The sequence below is a fragment of the Aulonocara sp. 'chitande type north' Nkhata Bay genome, linkage group LG5 (genome assembly GCF_057382095.1).
Source record: "Aulonocara sp. 'chitande type north' Nkhata Bay isolate Kocher_YH1m ecotype deep benthic linkage group LG5, A_spYH_male_GT1.1, whole genome shotgun sequence".
Classification (NCBI taxonomy): domain Eukaryota; kingdom Metazoa; phylum Chordata; class Actinopteri; order Cichliformes; family Cichlidae; genus Aulonocara; species Aulonocara sp. 'chitande type north' Nkhata Bay.
Window position 1 is genome coordinate 43,335,960 of NC_141348.1, and position 14,283 is coordinate 43,350,242.

Genomic DNA, 14,283 nt, shown 5'->3' on the forward strand with positions numbered 1-14,283 from the left:
TGTTAACGAGCAGATCGCTCTGAGGCTAAATATTTACTACAGGTATATGTTTATCTAACACAGATATCAGGTTTACACAGGTCGTACTTCTTTGTAATAAATCCAGCTGTCAGATTCACCCAGAGAACATCTGCTAAAGCAGCTCCATCAGTGTGTGGGAGAAAAGCTCTTATATCAGAAGTTAATGACTCTTGGAATGTGTTTGATCAGTAGATTAGTTTGTGGTAGACTCCGATCAGAAGAGAGTCGGGCTAAGGATGGAGGGGGAAGCCCCAGTGTCAGATAAAGAAGGATTATTTTGAACTGGGACTCATGCAAAGCTGCTCGAGCAGAATCTAAGAATCCAAATATTGAGCTGGAAATAAGAGGTTACCTGTAATTCCTTGTGTGTGTGTGTGTGTGTGTGCGTGTGTGTGCGTGTGTGTGCGTGTGTGTGCGTGCGTGTGTGTGTGTGTGTGTGTGTGTGCACATACCAGGCAGTACTTGTGTAGCTGACTGGCTGATGGGGGCCAGGCCTTGCTGCTGCATCGACAGCTGGTGCAGCTTTGCTAACTGACAGGAACAGAGATGGAAATCAGACAGAAACAAGCGACGATATCAAAGATGAGCAGAGTGAATAAAGCAGCTGTTTACCTCTGAGTGAGGAATGCCGTAGTGGCTCTGTACTGCATACGTCTGAAACAGAAAAATACAGAAGGTTGATGTTATCACCTCATTATCCATCCAGCCTGGAGTTCATCATGAGGTTCAGTTTGATCAAAAGTCCAACAGACAGACAAGAAAAGACAGGAGAGGCTTTAAAATGTGGAAAAGTTTGGTGCGGCTGCTTTAAGGTCATTTAGAGCGATCAGACATCTTCCCTCTGATTAGTGAAAGCTGCAGATGAAGTAGATGAAGAGAGTTCTGCAGCAACTGTGTTGAAACATATCGTGCATCATTTATGATTTTCCTTAAAAGTTGTAAGAAAATTGTAACACTTTTTTTAAGGTCTCTCTTTGGAAATGAAGCATTCCCGCCGGCTTAGGAACGCTTCAGTATCTCTGCCGATGAGCTGCAGGTGATGGTCAAGGATGGGAAGGTTTGGACTTCTCTGCTGACAATGCTGGTTCCCCGACCCGGACCCGGATAAGCAGCAAGGCGCTCCGTACCTTCTGCATTTGATCCATCTTTCAGATCTCCATTTGTTTTCAAAGGCGACCGTGGTTCAGGGGGTTGGGGAGCTCATCTGTGACCAGAAGGTCGCCAGTTCGATCCCCCAACTCTTCCTGTCCTGGTTGTTGTGTCCTTGGGCAAGACACTTCACCTACCGCCTACTGGTGATGGTCAGAGGGGCCAGTGGTGCGATATGGCAGCCTCACTTCTGTCAGTCTGCCCCAGGGCAGCTGTGGTTTGCCTGCACCAGTGTGTGAATGAATAGTGGAACTGTAAAGCGCTTTGGGTGCCTAAAAAAGCGCTATTATTAAAGTTGATACTTTTGCCGTGATTATAAATTCCTTCGTCGCACGAGTTTCTGTATTTTCTGTGCCTGAAACCAAACCTTCACTCTCACCTGCACCTGCGTCACCTTTTATTTTTAAATCCTTGAAGATTTTTAATATAGATACAGCGAAGCTTTTGCTCATAATAAAAAGTAGTTGATGAAAAACGTTGACATTTTCCAATCTCTCCGGAGCTTCGGATACAAAGCCCATAAACCAATTCAAAGACCCCGAAAAGCCCGTCAGTTAAAGGTCTTTTCCTCCGTCTTCTGCGAGTACAGAGGGAAACGCCGTCAGGATTAATGCTCCGTGATGCTCGGAGTTACTGAAAACACGACTATGAAAACGAGTTTCCCTCGATCATCCAGTCCATGTTTTATCTGTCCAACATCATGACTCGAGGAGTTTGCAGACGGCTTCCCAAATCCCTCGCTGAACTTCAAAGAGGAGCAGCGCGTCCACAGGCGAAGCATGAGACGGCTGCAGGGGAGGTGGTGTGTGTGTGTGTGTGTGTGTGTGTGTGTGTGTGCATGAGCAGCGGGACAAAGTTGGTGTGGATGCATTCGAGACACTGCAGAGACGCTTGTGTGTCTCCCCGAGGTTGACCAACCTTATATAAGAGATCTCAGACTGTGCTGCTGAACTTTTGACTCCTTTTGGCAGCACTCCGGGATGTGGAGGATCCACAGAATCCAGCTCCAAAGACTCTGACTCTATAAGAGTAACGGACCCGTGTGAGCTCTGCTTGATATTTATGCACCGTTGTGAACCTGAAAGTCTACCTAATGCAAATGGTCCGTGCGGGGTCCAACACGGAAAGCACCATATAAATATTTATGCGCGGTTTAATGCATCATGAATGAGAGAGTCTGCTCCCGCACGTCTGGGATTCTCCGAGCAGGAGACGACAGCAGAGAATGTCAGACTGACGAACTTTGTTCCTCCTTTTAGGAACGACCGTCTGATGTCGGCGCCGATATTTAACAAGCTCCTCAGTCAGCCGCTGATGCTCTGCTGGAGCGCTCCGTGGACGCCCACAGAGCCTCGTCCACGAACCTCACTGTAAACCAGAATAGCTGCTGTAACCACGGTAACATGTTTCTCCAATCAGAAACGGTTTTTAGGAATAAAAGCTTATCTTTGGATGGGCTTCGTTTTTCTTCTGCTGTCTAAAGTTTAGGCGAGTTGAGGCTACAGATGGACTGAGTCATGTGACTCCATGCAAGCAGCTCATTCGTCAGTGTAGGAATACTTAAAAAATACAACATCGGACACAAAGGTACATTTAAAATGGACGTGATATAAGCGTGTGCATTAAGGTTGAGCGATTGGACGCATTTATCAACCATCAGTTTGCTAATGATGTTGTTTGAAGCTAAGAGAAGAAGTCAATGGAGCAAACTAATAGTGCTGCATTATATGATTAAATATTTCCGTCCTGGAAGCATGTGCTGCTCGACAAAAGTTTTCAGCACCTCGACGAATGGCTCCTTTTCCACGGTATGAAACGACATCACTTCCTTTGACAGATATTCAGCGTGCGCTGTGTCCACCTGGGGCTGTCCTTTTCATATTTAACCGTTTTAGTAAAAGCACTTTGGATATTCTGCTGGTGAAAAGCTTTTCTTGAGCTTGTTGATGGAAAGCTGGTGATAGCCGAGCATACTCAGCTGGACGGCGAACACTTAAATGCTCATGCGAGTTAGTCGTGTTCGAGTCCTTTGCTGCTGCCGTACGTCTGCACAGCGGCAGCTTTGCCTCTTTCATCCGGTTTAGTGCCAAAGAAATCCCAAACTGACGACTTTGGGGGTTTTTGGCAACTAGTTCCTCCATGTTTGGACTTCTTTGTTCTAAATAGGTCAATCGGTCCATGCACGATTACATTGCTTCGCCCATCAAAAAGTCACCTGCATGAATAAATCACTAATCGTTGTTTCTTGGACCGATGAATGTTGGCTGGAAAAATTTGACATATCGCCCGACTTTAGGGCAACTGTAAGTCTTTGTAATGCTATAGCCCTTTGTTTTTAGTAAAGACTCATTGTACTGAAGTGTATTAGTACTTATTGCACAAATGCAAATATGCTCACTACACTTCAAATACACAAACTAAAACTGATGCTAGTCTCCCCCGCACAAACAGCCGGAGCCTCCGACTGTATGGAAGCAAATTAAGAGTAGCGCTGTGGTCACATCTTTCAAGGCTGTCAGCATGTCTTTCACATAATAATCCTGCTTCGCTTCAGGCTGTTTCAGAGCGTGAAGTTCAACCTTTGACGAAAAAAAGCTCCTCTGACAGCCGATCACTCAGAAGCGGAGCAGTGACACCTGTCATCTCCAGTAAAGACAGCCAAGAAAGGGAAAGGTCACACTGGAGTAGACACACGTTACTCGTCTAAATCTGATGGATCGTTTGAACAAAGTGGGACGGCGCTCATTTCCACTGTGACGGGATACACTGCTGCCTCCTGAAGACCCCTCCCTGTGCAATCACGCCACCTATTAACTTCATTTACCGATGAAGCGTTCCTGTTGAGGTGCAGGAACAGTCCCCTCAATTATAAGGCAATGACTCTACAATCAGACACAGTTTTTATTTTTCAGTGGGGATGACTCCGGCTCCTCAGCCAAAGTCTTTCACTGGTTTCCAGTGCCACTGAGCGCTGAGGATCCAACGCACATCATCACGAAGGGAAACTCGACTAAAGTGTCTTCTACGCGACTGGACTTCTTCAGTCCATGAATGTTCAGACCACCATTTCTCAGATGAGAGGTGAAACGTCTCAGAGGTGACGTGGTTTTCTTTCCAAGCTCCTTAGACTATCGACCTGCACAGAAACACTAAACTGTCTTCTTCTCTTTGACACCTAAGCTAAAATCTGACGATGGCACATTTTAGCCATTCTGGTAACATCGACTTCAGGCTCCACGATGAACACACGGAAATCCAGATTTCACTGCTTTAAGCACCTCTTTTCCAAACAGCCTGCGTTACCTGCATTTAGTTAAAAGCTTCGTACTAATTTCCTCTAAAAACTCGTTGTTTACTCTCACTGAAACATGCTTAATGCCATTTCAAACACGTTATCACAGCTAATTATCCCACCGGAGAAATCCTCACAGCTGCAATCTCGAAATAAAGATTAACGTTTAATCCCAGAAATGACTCCATGACTACTGCAGATGAGTTTGTCACCAGAGCGAGAGACGCAATCATGATGTGACTCGTCACAAACGCAGTATACGAATCCTCTTCGTCTCTCAGTCGCTGCCTCCTCTTCCTCTCTCTGCAGCCTTAATAATGAATTAAAGGCGTTAATCTCCTCACGCTGTCACTGAACTCTGCATTAACCCTCCCTCCATTGCTTCTTCCATCACAGCTCTTTTCTCTAAAACCTCTTCGTTTCAAACATTCCTTCACATCCTTTTCTGCGTCTTTCTTCGTGCTCTCCTGCCATCTCTTCCCTACAGTCACGTGATGAGTACCAGCAGCTTCCTGGTTCTTCTGAGTGATTTGTGGCCACATCTTAACCAGTAATGATCACTTTCTCTGATTAAAACAAAAATCAAGTCATGCTTTTGAGTGCTGAGGTGATTCCTGTCTGACACAAAACTCTGCAGGACAAGTCCACAGTTACTGTTCAACTCTTCACTGTGTGGTGATTAAAACTTTGTCACTTTACTTTGACATCCTGAGCCTGCAGAAAACTCTGAAATAACGTGAGGACGGAGACGATTCAAGAGTTTCGGAGCTGAGACTGAGACTGTCCGGTCATTCGTACGAGCCAATCGGGAAGCTGCTGATCAGTGGACCTAACTGTCATGAGAGGAGTGTAAAAGATCTGATCGATCATCAATCCCATATGTAAGTAACAATATTCTGATAATATTCTTCACAGCAAAACTGACACTGATGTCACTCCAAAGCAGAGCGACCGATCCTCCGATGTTAAACGTCTTTTTATCGATTTGTTACCAAAGACGAGGTTTTTCTACATTTCTCTTCATTTCTCACACACACACACACACACACACACACACACACACACACACACACACACACACACACACACACACACACACACACACACACACACCACTTAGCTATAGTTGGTGTGCAGGCCTGTCAGTGTGATGGAGTAAAGTGCTCTTCTGTTCTACTTCGCACACTTGTGTTGTTTCTAGAGTCCTATTTGTCATCCTGTCTGTGAGCCACGCTGTCTCTGTGTCTCTGAGGACAAACAGCTGATCTGCAGCGAAGTCAGTGAGCTTAGTTTGGCTAACTTGGATCATGTAAAGCTTTTATCCCATTTAACCTGTGTGTGTTGCTGCCAGCGTGGATCTGTCTCCAGATCAGTGGCTCACAAAGATTCTCTGTTTTGGTTTCTGCTTCTTTATAATCGTCCGTTTACTTACTGCAGTTTTAGTACAATCACACAGCCGGGATGATGAACGGGAGCTGTGGCGAAGCTCCAACACAACAACGTGTCAAAGACGCTGTTTTAAAACATTTACAGGGAGTTTTACTTTCAGAACAACAGACATGCAGTTGGTGAGCGTCTGCTAGCTGTTGCTAGCTGTTGCTCGCTGTTGCTAGGTGAAACTGCTGTCAAAACCCTCCTTGTGACTGCTTTGGTCACTAACAGGTTGCCATGGTTACCTCTAGTTTATATGGAAGACGCAGACTCGTCTGCAAACATTTGCCACCTACTCGCTCAGCAAACGAAGAACGTGATGCCAACTGGAAACAGAAACGATTTATCTTCAAAGTAAAAGTTGCTCCTTTTGAAATGTGTTGGTTTTAGGCTGAGGCCCGAGCTTTTACTTTGAAGGCAAACCTTCTCCACGTCCTCTCTGTGACAAGCTGCCGCTCGGTCGTTAGTTAGCAAAGCGAGTTAGTGTCTGGTGATCAAAAACAACCACAGGAGGTTTTTGGTGCAGCATCCTCACTGTGACCAGTTTCACTCGGCCAATTTCTGTGACTCAGGCAAGCTCTTTTAGCTCCTCCCCCTTAATGCAAACTTTCTTCTGATTGGTTGCCCCTCACAAGCTCAAGGTCTGACCCACAGGTGGGCTGAGCTGTTGTTGTCTCAGCCTCCTGACGCACTTATGGTTCATCAACTTTAAAATCCAGTTGACTTTCTTCTCAAGTTATTTCATTCACAAACTTGGGCGTCCAAGTTGAATAAATCCACTTTAATATCAGATTTAAACATTTCTTATAGTGTGAATAAGACACGCAAAGAACAACAATGGTAAATTCTAACACACAACACGACCTGCTGAGTGACTTCATGCTTCGCGCTGATCCCAGAGACTTTATTCTAAATGTTTCACGGCTTAATTACGATTGATTTTGGCTTGAATCCTTTTCCCGATTAAGAAACAAGGAGATCATTCACCATTTGCTAAAGATGTAGCACTTTCACACCACCAGCAGTTTCTTCGGACTAAAATCTGAAATACTGGATGTCGAGAAGCCCGAGAATATAAAAATCATATTTGAAAATAAAAACTCATTTATTGTGGTAATCATTTCAATTTACCTCGAGTCAGAAGAACATTTTACAGTGAAGCAGCCGAGCTTGTATTCACTCCATTCAGCTCAAACAAGAAAAGAGAAGTTCATTCCTCTAAATTGCTTTTCCGAGGTTACCGTGTGTTTGTCTCTGCTTTTCTCCACGAGGTTTTCAGCTTCGTCGGGCAGACGCTGCCGACTGTGGATCTGGGTTTCAAAGGCAAAGGTGACGACGGGAAAAACACCGTTTAAAAACGCTGAGAGGGGATGTGTGCATCTTTTATGAAGCCATGAGCCGCTGCAGTCACACCCTCAGATGATCACTCACAGAGGCTCTGCTGGATGAAAGAATTTTAAATGTAGAAGCAACGTGGCCCGAGGCCGCTTTTAAACCAACACGACGCAGCGATGGCGGGTTCAGCGTCTGGCTGAAGGACGTTTGGCTAATGACGGCGACACACCGGCCGCAACAACCTGACCTCAGACCGTTACGTCTGGTCTGAACACCCGCGCCCTTGACATGAAGCTATTTATGCACCAGCGCTCACCGGGGGAAAAAAACCTCGTAGAAGAGGCGCAAAATTTTATCAGATTGTAGGTTTGATTCATGCACGAGTACACGTGAGATATGTGAGAAAATCTGGATACACTTCAAGACGATAAGAGCTCAGAAATTATGCCCAGATCAGTAAGTCACATAATTTCAGTTACAGTCACACAACACACACAACAAACCCAAACACATTAAAGTGGATTTAACATACGTGCATAAACCTGACCTACAGGCTGATGTACTGCCAGCTCGCAGACTATTCATCACGCTGTCCTAAAACAGCTTAGGAGAGATTAATGGCCAAAATCTGCTATCTGCTCACTTCCTGCATGGTGCAGGTGCTGTTAGCAAAACATGAAGTCAAGAATAACGTGAACTCCTGGGCCATGAGGCGGGTTCAACACAGCAACAACGAGGCTCAGCGGTCAAACAAATACGGTTACTAAAAACGGTAAATAGAAGCAGAGTCTGTCACATGACAGTGATGGTGTAACCCGCCTACGGCCAGCAGAGCGACTTACAAAAGCTGTACGATATATGAAATACAAAGAGGTTAAACAACATACTGCAGCAGTGTGTGTGTGTGTGTGTGCACGCTGGTCAGTGAGGCGGGGAAAGGTGTGTTACAGTTACAAAGCCTGTCTGAAGGTCCTGAGCCTTCACACCGCGCTGTCATAGAACAGCCATTTACTCCATCAAATTAATATCCACACCTGTGTTTTTAACCAAGGATAAATATAAAACTAGAATTCAAATCTATCCTCGGACTACTACAAATATGACATCAGGTCCAGAGCAGTTTTAAAATTACTTGCAGCCAACGGGGAAAACAAAGAAAACCCCCCAAACTATATTAACTCTGAGAAAGGCTCCGTTCCCGACGCGACCCCAATATGGATAAGCGGACGAGAACGGAAGGATGGATATATTAAATCTATAAAACCAGATTTCTTGATCTTTCTTACTGATAAGAAGGACAGACAAAGCCTGTCTGTGCTCACAGGTCTGTAAAAGGAAACTGACAACGATTTCACCCCCGCTGGTCTCTGCTCTCAAACGCAGTCCGCTCCAGAGCAGGTTAGCTGCATAAGTTACCATGGTGATGTGCACGCAGGGTTAACCCTGAAGTCCTGAAACCCGCTTCGATGCAAAGACCTCTGCTCATTCAGGCAATGACCGCCGGTCACGAGGCACCGCTCATAATCTCCAAACCTCAGCCTCAACAACCAGCATCCAAGTAACATCGACTAGAATCACCATCCCCGATGGTGCTGCATCGTTTCTTTTATTATTGTATGAATCATGGTCATTATTAATACCTGTGTTTTTAAGGTATTTTGCTGGAGACATGATATTTTCCTGTAAATGTGATTAAACGTGCAGTTTTGTTGCAGGTGAGCTTCATGAGCTGCTTTAACGTGCCAGACTGCAGGTGTGTGTCTGTCTCCTAGAAACGACATTTAATTAGAGCTAATGTGCATCAGAAAACGCTCTTTGAGGGAACTCGGTGATGTTTGCATCGAGTTTACGAGTAACTTGATGAAGAAATGTTGTTAATTAACAACTCTGAGACTCCATTAGAGTCTCAAGGAAGTTTGTGGTACTCAACATATCCAGCACATCAACACACCGTGGAGCTCTGGTTCAGCTGCTGCAAAGCAGGACAGCTGTTATTGAGCATTAGAATAATGAGGCTGTATTGAGTGTTTGTGCTTTTGATAGCTTCCCACCTGCTGTACGTTTTGGATTCATTAAGCCACTTTTAAGCCTGTTTGAGGACTGTGAACATGATGGCAGCCCTCTAGGATACAAGCACATAAAAAATGACCCGTGCATTCCCCGATCCATCCTCGCAATTATAGCCAACGGCTGTTTCACAGGCTCCACTCCTGCTTCATTTGTGTTTCAGAGCAAACAATGAGTCGGGGGAAAATTCGTTAACGGATGCGTTTCCTGGGAGGTGAAAGCACCGAGAGCGAGGAGGCCGACCCCTCTCAGCTTTTAACGGCGATTAAACTGGCCAGGAGGAGCTGCTCGGCATCCCCGCTCGTCTCTTCATCTTTCCCTCTCCTTCCCTGCACTTACTTTTTCCCGTCTCGATTCGTCACGTCTCTTTTCCTCCTCGATTCCGTGTTTTTCTTTGCCTGTTTTGTACTTTTTCTCCACGGCATTCGTCTTCGCTCAGCCTCGGCTATCGTGCGCCTGCATTTTGTTTGCTTTTAATGTGAAAAAGAAGATTCATGTTTACTGAGCTCCTCTGTGCAGAGGTGTTAATCTGGCATCCTTGACCGCACTGACCATCTGTTTTTACGATGCCAGTGTCGGCTGCAGCGCAGCAGCAGCATGATTGAATTCGGGTCCTTTGGCTCGCTCCCCGGCCCGAGGGAGGCGGTTGTTTACCTGCCTCACACGACCGACCGAAACAAAAAGATCTGTTGATTTAGAGCAAAAACTGAAACAAAGCACTGGCGTGAACCATTTAAGCAAAAAATCTGAATAAATAGGAGGCGAGCTTTTGCATTGTGTGGGGAATGAGGACCGAATGGGAAGAAAGGGTTTGATCTGCAAATTGAGTGCAGCTGAAAAACGACATAATTATCCTGAGAAAAATTCGAGTTATGTGAATAGAATTGCATAAAACAGCAAACTGAGGACTTTGCAAATAAAGACACTTGAAAGAGTTTTTCAGGAACTTTTATATTGTTCTATGAACTTTTGCCAAACACGTCACGTTTGAAACTTTGTCAAATCTTTTAGTTTAGTCAGATTTTTCTACTCCTTTCTACTAGTATTTGCAGCCAAACCCAAGGTTTGGGACCTTATTTGTCTTGATCCTCCAATGACAGGTCATCTCTCATGAGTAGCACTGGGTGCTCCAAAAGAAGCAGGCTCAGGGAGGGGCAGCCAGTAGGCGTTCTCCCAAAATGGCCCAAAGATTGTGGGACACGGCTGCAGGTTCAACCGTGCAGAAACAGGATGAGCCCAAGAAAATGAACTCCAGCAGGCCACCGGTGTGAACGTCTCTGACCAAACAATCAGACACAGACTTCATGAAGGTGTGTCTTGTGTCTTGAGGGCCATCAGTAGGCCCTGTGCTCTCGGCCCGGGACTACGGAGCCCCGTTGGCCGTAGAATACCAGCAGTGGCAGGTCCACAGCAGATGCCCTGAGTTTCTCAGAAATGAGAGCAGGTTCACCCTGAGCACACGTGACAGACGTGGAACGCTCTCATGGAGAACGTTATGTCTGTAAGATCGCTCAGCGTGAGTGTTTGGTGGTCAATCAGCGATGGACGCACAGGCCTGTACAGGCCAGGCAGCAGCACCCTGACTGCCATCAGGTATGGCGCTGGTGCAGTGTGTCCTGGGTTCCTCCTGGTGTACGACATGTGGTGAGAGCGTGCAGGCAGTTCCTGGAGGATGAAGGAATCGATGCCACCGATGGTCCTCGGGCTCGTCTGATCTAAATCTAATAGAAGACCTCTTGGATGTCACCAGGTTGCCCCTCAGACTGTCCTGATCTAGGAGGACATCCCCCAGGACACCGTTCATCGTATTAGGAGCGTGCGCCGCCATTTTCAGACAAGCATACAAGACAAGCACGTGGACAAACTGCTGAGTACCGTTTGGAGTTGCTGCAGTGGCTAGCCTGATGCATCATCACTTTGATTTTCAGAGCTGTGCAGGTCCTTTCATTCCTAACGCTGAGTCCATATCAGTGCTGATAGATGTGTTTTCAGTGTGTTCTCTAATCTTTTGAGCAGTGCATATATTTGTACTCGCAAAATTAAATCATTAAACTTTTACAAATGTTTGCAGGGCTTCTCATTACATCGTATAGTGAACACATTTCAGTCTGGAGCAGCTGACTGCAGCTCTAAATGTTTCCATCTTTCCAGCCCAGCTTCCAGTCAAAGCAGCTCGTTGGTAGATGGAAACAAAGGCAGTGATGCAGTGACCTTTGACCCTCGACCCTTGCCCCCAGGCGGCCATACTCACTTGCTGCAGGTCCACTCCTCCCTGTGCCACTGAGAACAGGGGGTGAGAGCCAAAGTCTGAAGCCTCGAACACCTTCAGCCGGCACAGAGAGACACAAGCAGAGTCAACGCCACGGTTAGAGCTCAGAACTGATCAAACATGAACAACCTGGTCACTGCAGAGCGGCTCGGGATCCTTCATCGCCACAGCTGTTCGACGTACAGCTAAACCTGTGTGAGGCATGCAGCGTGGACACTGTTACACACTAACTAATGTCAAGCTGGGTCAAATCTCCCCTAGAAATTAAAGTCATGCACAGTCACCTCATGAGACTATTAAACTTGAGTTAGTAAGACTATGTAAAGGAACTGAAACTGATCCCAGCTTTTACCTTATAAAGAAACAATTATTATCATACTTATGAAAGCATTATACCAACAATGTCTCACTAACTGTAAAAGCAGCAATAATTGTGTTAATTTAATAAGAAAAATGTGGCCTTTAATTTTACGAGTGTCCTTAAAAACTATTTTCTTTATGTCACTGAATCGGCTGTAAGTTGCTTTAACCTCATGTGAGCAGTGTTACTCAGCTGATTACATAAGTGTTTCCTCTGCTGCTGCAAGAGCTCAGAGTCATTGTGTATTTATTTGTAAGACATTTTGAAAAGCAAAGGTAAAGCCAGCAAAGACCAGACGCACAGAACAAGTAACAAAAACAGGTTTTCCATGTGATTCTGCAATGAGAAGCAGAAATCAGTAAGAAACCATCAAGAGTTCATTTAGTTTCCCATTTACTGCTAGATGAGAAGATGAAGTGGAGCAGAATAAATACTTTATCATTCTCTGAAAGAAAACTGCCATGTGGCAGCGTGAAGGCAGCGTGACGCCAAAGGTGTGCCGATGCTGTCGGACCGCTGAGACCGTCTCCAAAGGCCAAACTGCCTGGAGATGCACTGAAATGACTTGTTTTAACAAGTCATTTGTTTTAACAAGATGGCTGAGATTCAATTTGCATCAGTCTTATTTTTATAGCCCCCCCCCCACACACACCAACGGCCGGCTCAAGGTGGCGACGCTGAAAACCAGAGAAGGAACGCATGAAACGGAACAGCGACGTCACGCTTTAGTGACGTGTGCGATCGGCCAACTAGACGTTTCAATGTTACTCCTCTGCTACGCAGCACTAATAACGCCATTCATTTAAAATATTAATATTTCACGCCAGCTAGTGATTGGTTCTTGGCTCTTATACAGCGCCCCGGCCTCTTTCTGTTGTAAATGAGGTGGAAAGTGAAGCAGATGGTTCTGCAGTACTTTGCTAATGTCATGTAGACTGTAGTGAAATAAAGTGGCATATACTGAAGCATTAACGCGTCCTGCACACGCATGTGTACAAACAACCAAAAACGCTGCAGTCTGAGGTTCTGTGCCTGAAGTTACTCACAGTTCCACACTTTTAAACATGTTTTGGTTATTGAAGGCTGTGATTAATGGAGTATTTGTAAAATGATTTGATTCCATTATTCTCAAATGTTTTCTTTACAACTAATCTTGATTTTTCCATCTAATTTATTCATCTGGTAAACGAACCATCTCTGTCTCAATGTTTTTATTATTCGTTTCTTGTTAAAAGGGATGTTTTTCCTCTCTACTGTTACCTTGTTGGGCTTCCATCATTTTTGTCTTTGCAGGTATAAAAAATAAAACTGAATGAACGTAATGTTGTGACCGGAGGTCCGACAAGCTAATCTAAGATGTCATAATTGTGTCTAAAGTTTGCAACCTGCCACTCACTGGAAATCAGTGTAGGAAGCATCAGTGCAGTAGTAATCTCACTGATCTTGGCTTATAGTAAACTAGCTTTCCCCAAACGTTAAACTGAGGACATGAAAGGGTTTCTTTAGACTCCGTCTAGCTTGAGCTTTTGTTCAAATATGCAGCTCTGCAGAATAACAAGCAAACACAACGACTGATTTCTGTCTCTGTCACTTAAACTAAAGTGCTGGTGGAAAACTTTGATGCACTAAAGTTATAAAGGACCTTGTTTTATTGAATCTTCTTCAGCATTGATTTTACTTTACATGAGATTTTAGGGTTTCGAGTTGATGAAATACAAACTGTCCCACCGCTGACTGCAGCAGCGCCTCAGAGTTCATCCACAAATAACCAAATGCCCCAGACAACTACGCAGAGAGACGTCCAAGTCAATCTCCAAACAATCTGTGCTGCAGTCCAGTGATGTGTGACCAAGTACAGACAGATCTCAGTTGTGCCACTCTCTTAGGGAAAAATAAAAATCATGCAGGTCTCGGACTGACCAAATGACAACCTGCGCGCTGCTAAGCTCCGATGCACCGTCGAGCCTGAGCGCACACGGCAAGATTTCTGCAACCAATTAAGCATCAGAGTTTTCAAAGCAAACTTTTCAGAATTCAAGGTACTTTGAAAACCCTACAGGGAGAAATCGTGCAGGATTTTTCTACTTTGGTTTTGTTATGCGTGAGCAGAAAGTGCTAATTGGGGGCAAACGAGGTCAGAATATTTGGATCATTCAGCTTTCATTCAGTTCAATTCTCTGGTTTACAAAAACAACACCAGGGTGACAAATATCAGGCTCATAACAGTTAATATCCACATTTAGTATTCAATGATATCAGTGAACTTATTATTTCTGTGGCTCTTAAAGTATGCAAGCATGAGATGAGCATACAGGGAGTGCAGAATTATTAGGCAAGTTGTATTTTTGAGGAATAATG

The 14,283-nt window shown here is 45.0% G+C and overlaps 1 protein-coding gene across 6 annotated transcripts in view; it reads right to left on the bottom strand.

The window, feature by feature from the left end:
* pcbp4 (poly(rC) binding protein 4) overlaps positions 1-14,283 on the bottom strand; it is a 210,355-nt gene that overhangs the window by 25,568 nt on the left and 170,504 nt on the right. For 3 of the 6 annotated variants that reach the window (XM_086293748.1, XM_086293750.1, XM_086293749.1), the window contains 3 exons: positions 11,547-11,618; positions 634-675; positions 474-552 (listed from right to left, as the gene is read on the bottom strand). In XM_086293748.1, coding sequence (XP_086149874.1) covers positions 474-552; positions 634-675; positions 11,547-11,618 — 193 coding nt within the window. The remainder of the gene's footprint in view (positions 1-473; positions 553-633; positions 676-11,546; positions 11,619-14,283) is intronic. The other 3 variants (XM_086293746.1, XM_086293744.1, XM_086293747.1) reach the window with 1 other exon arrangement.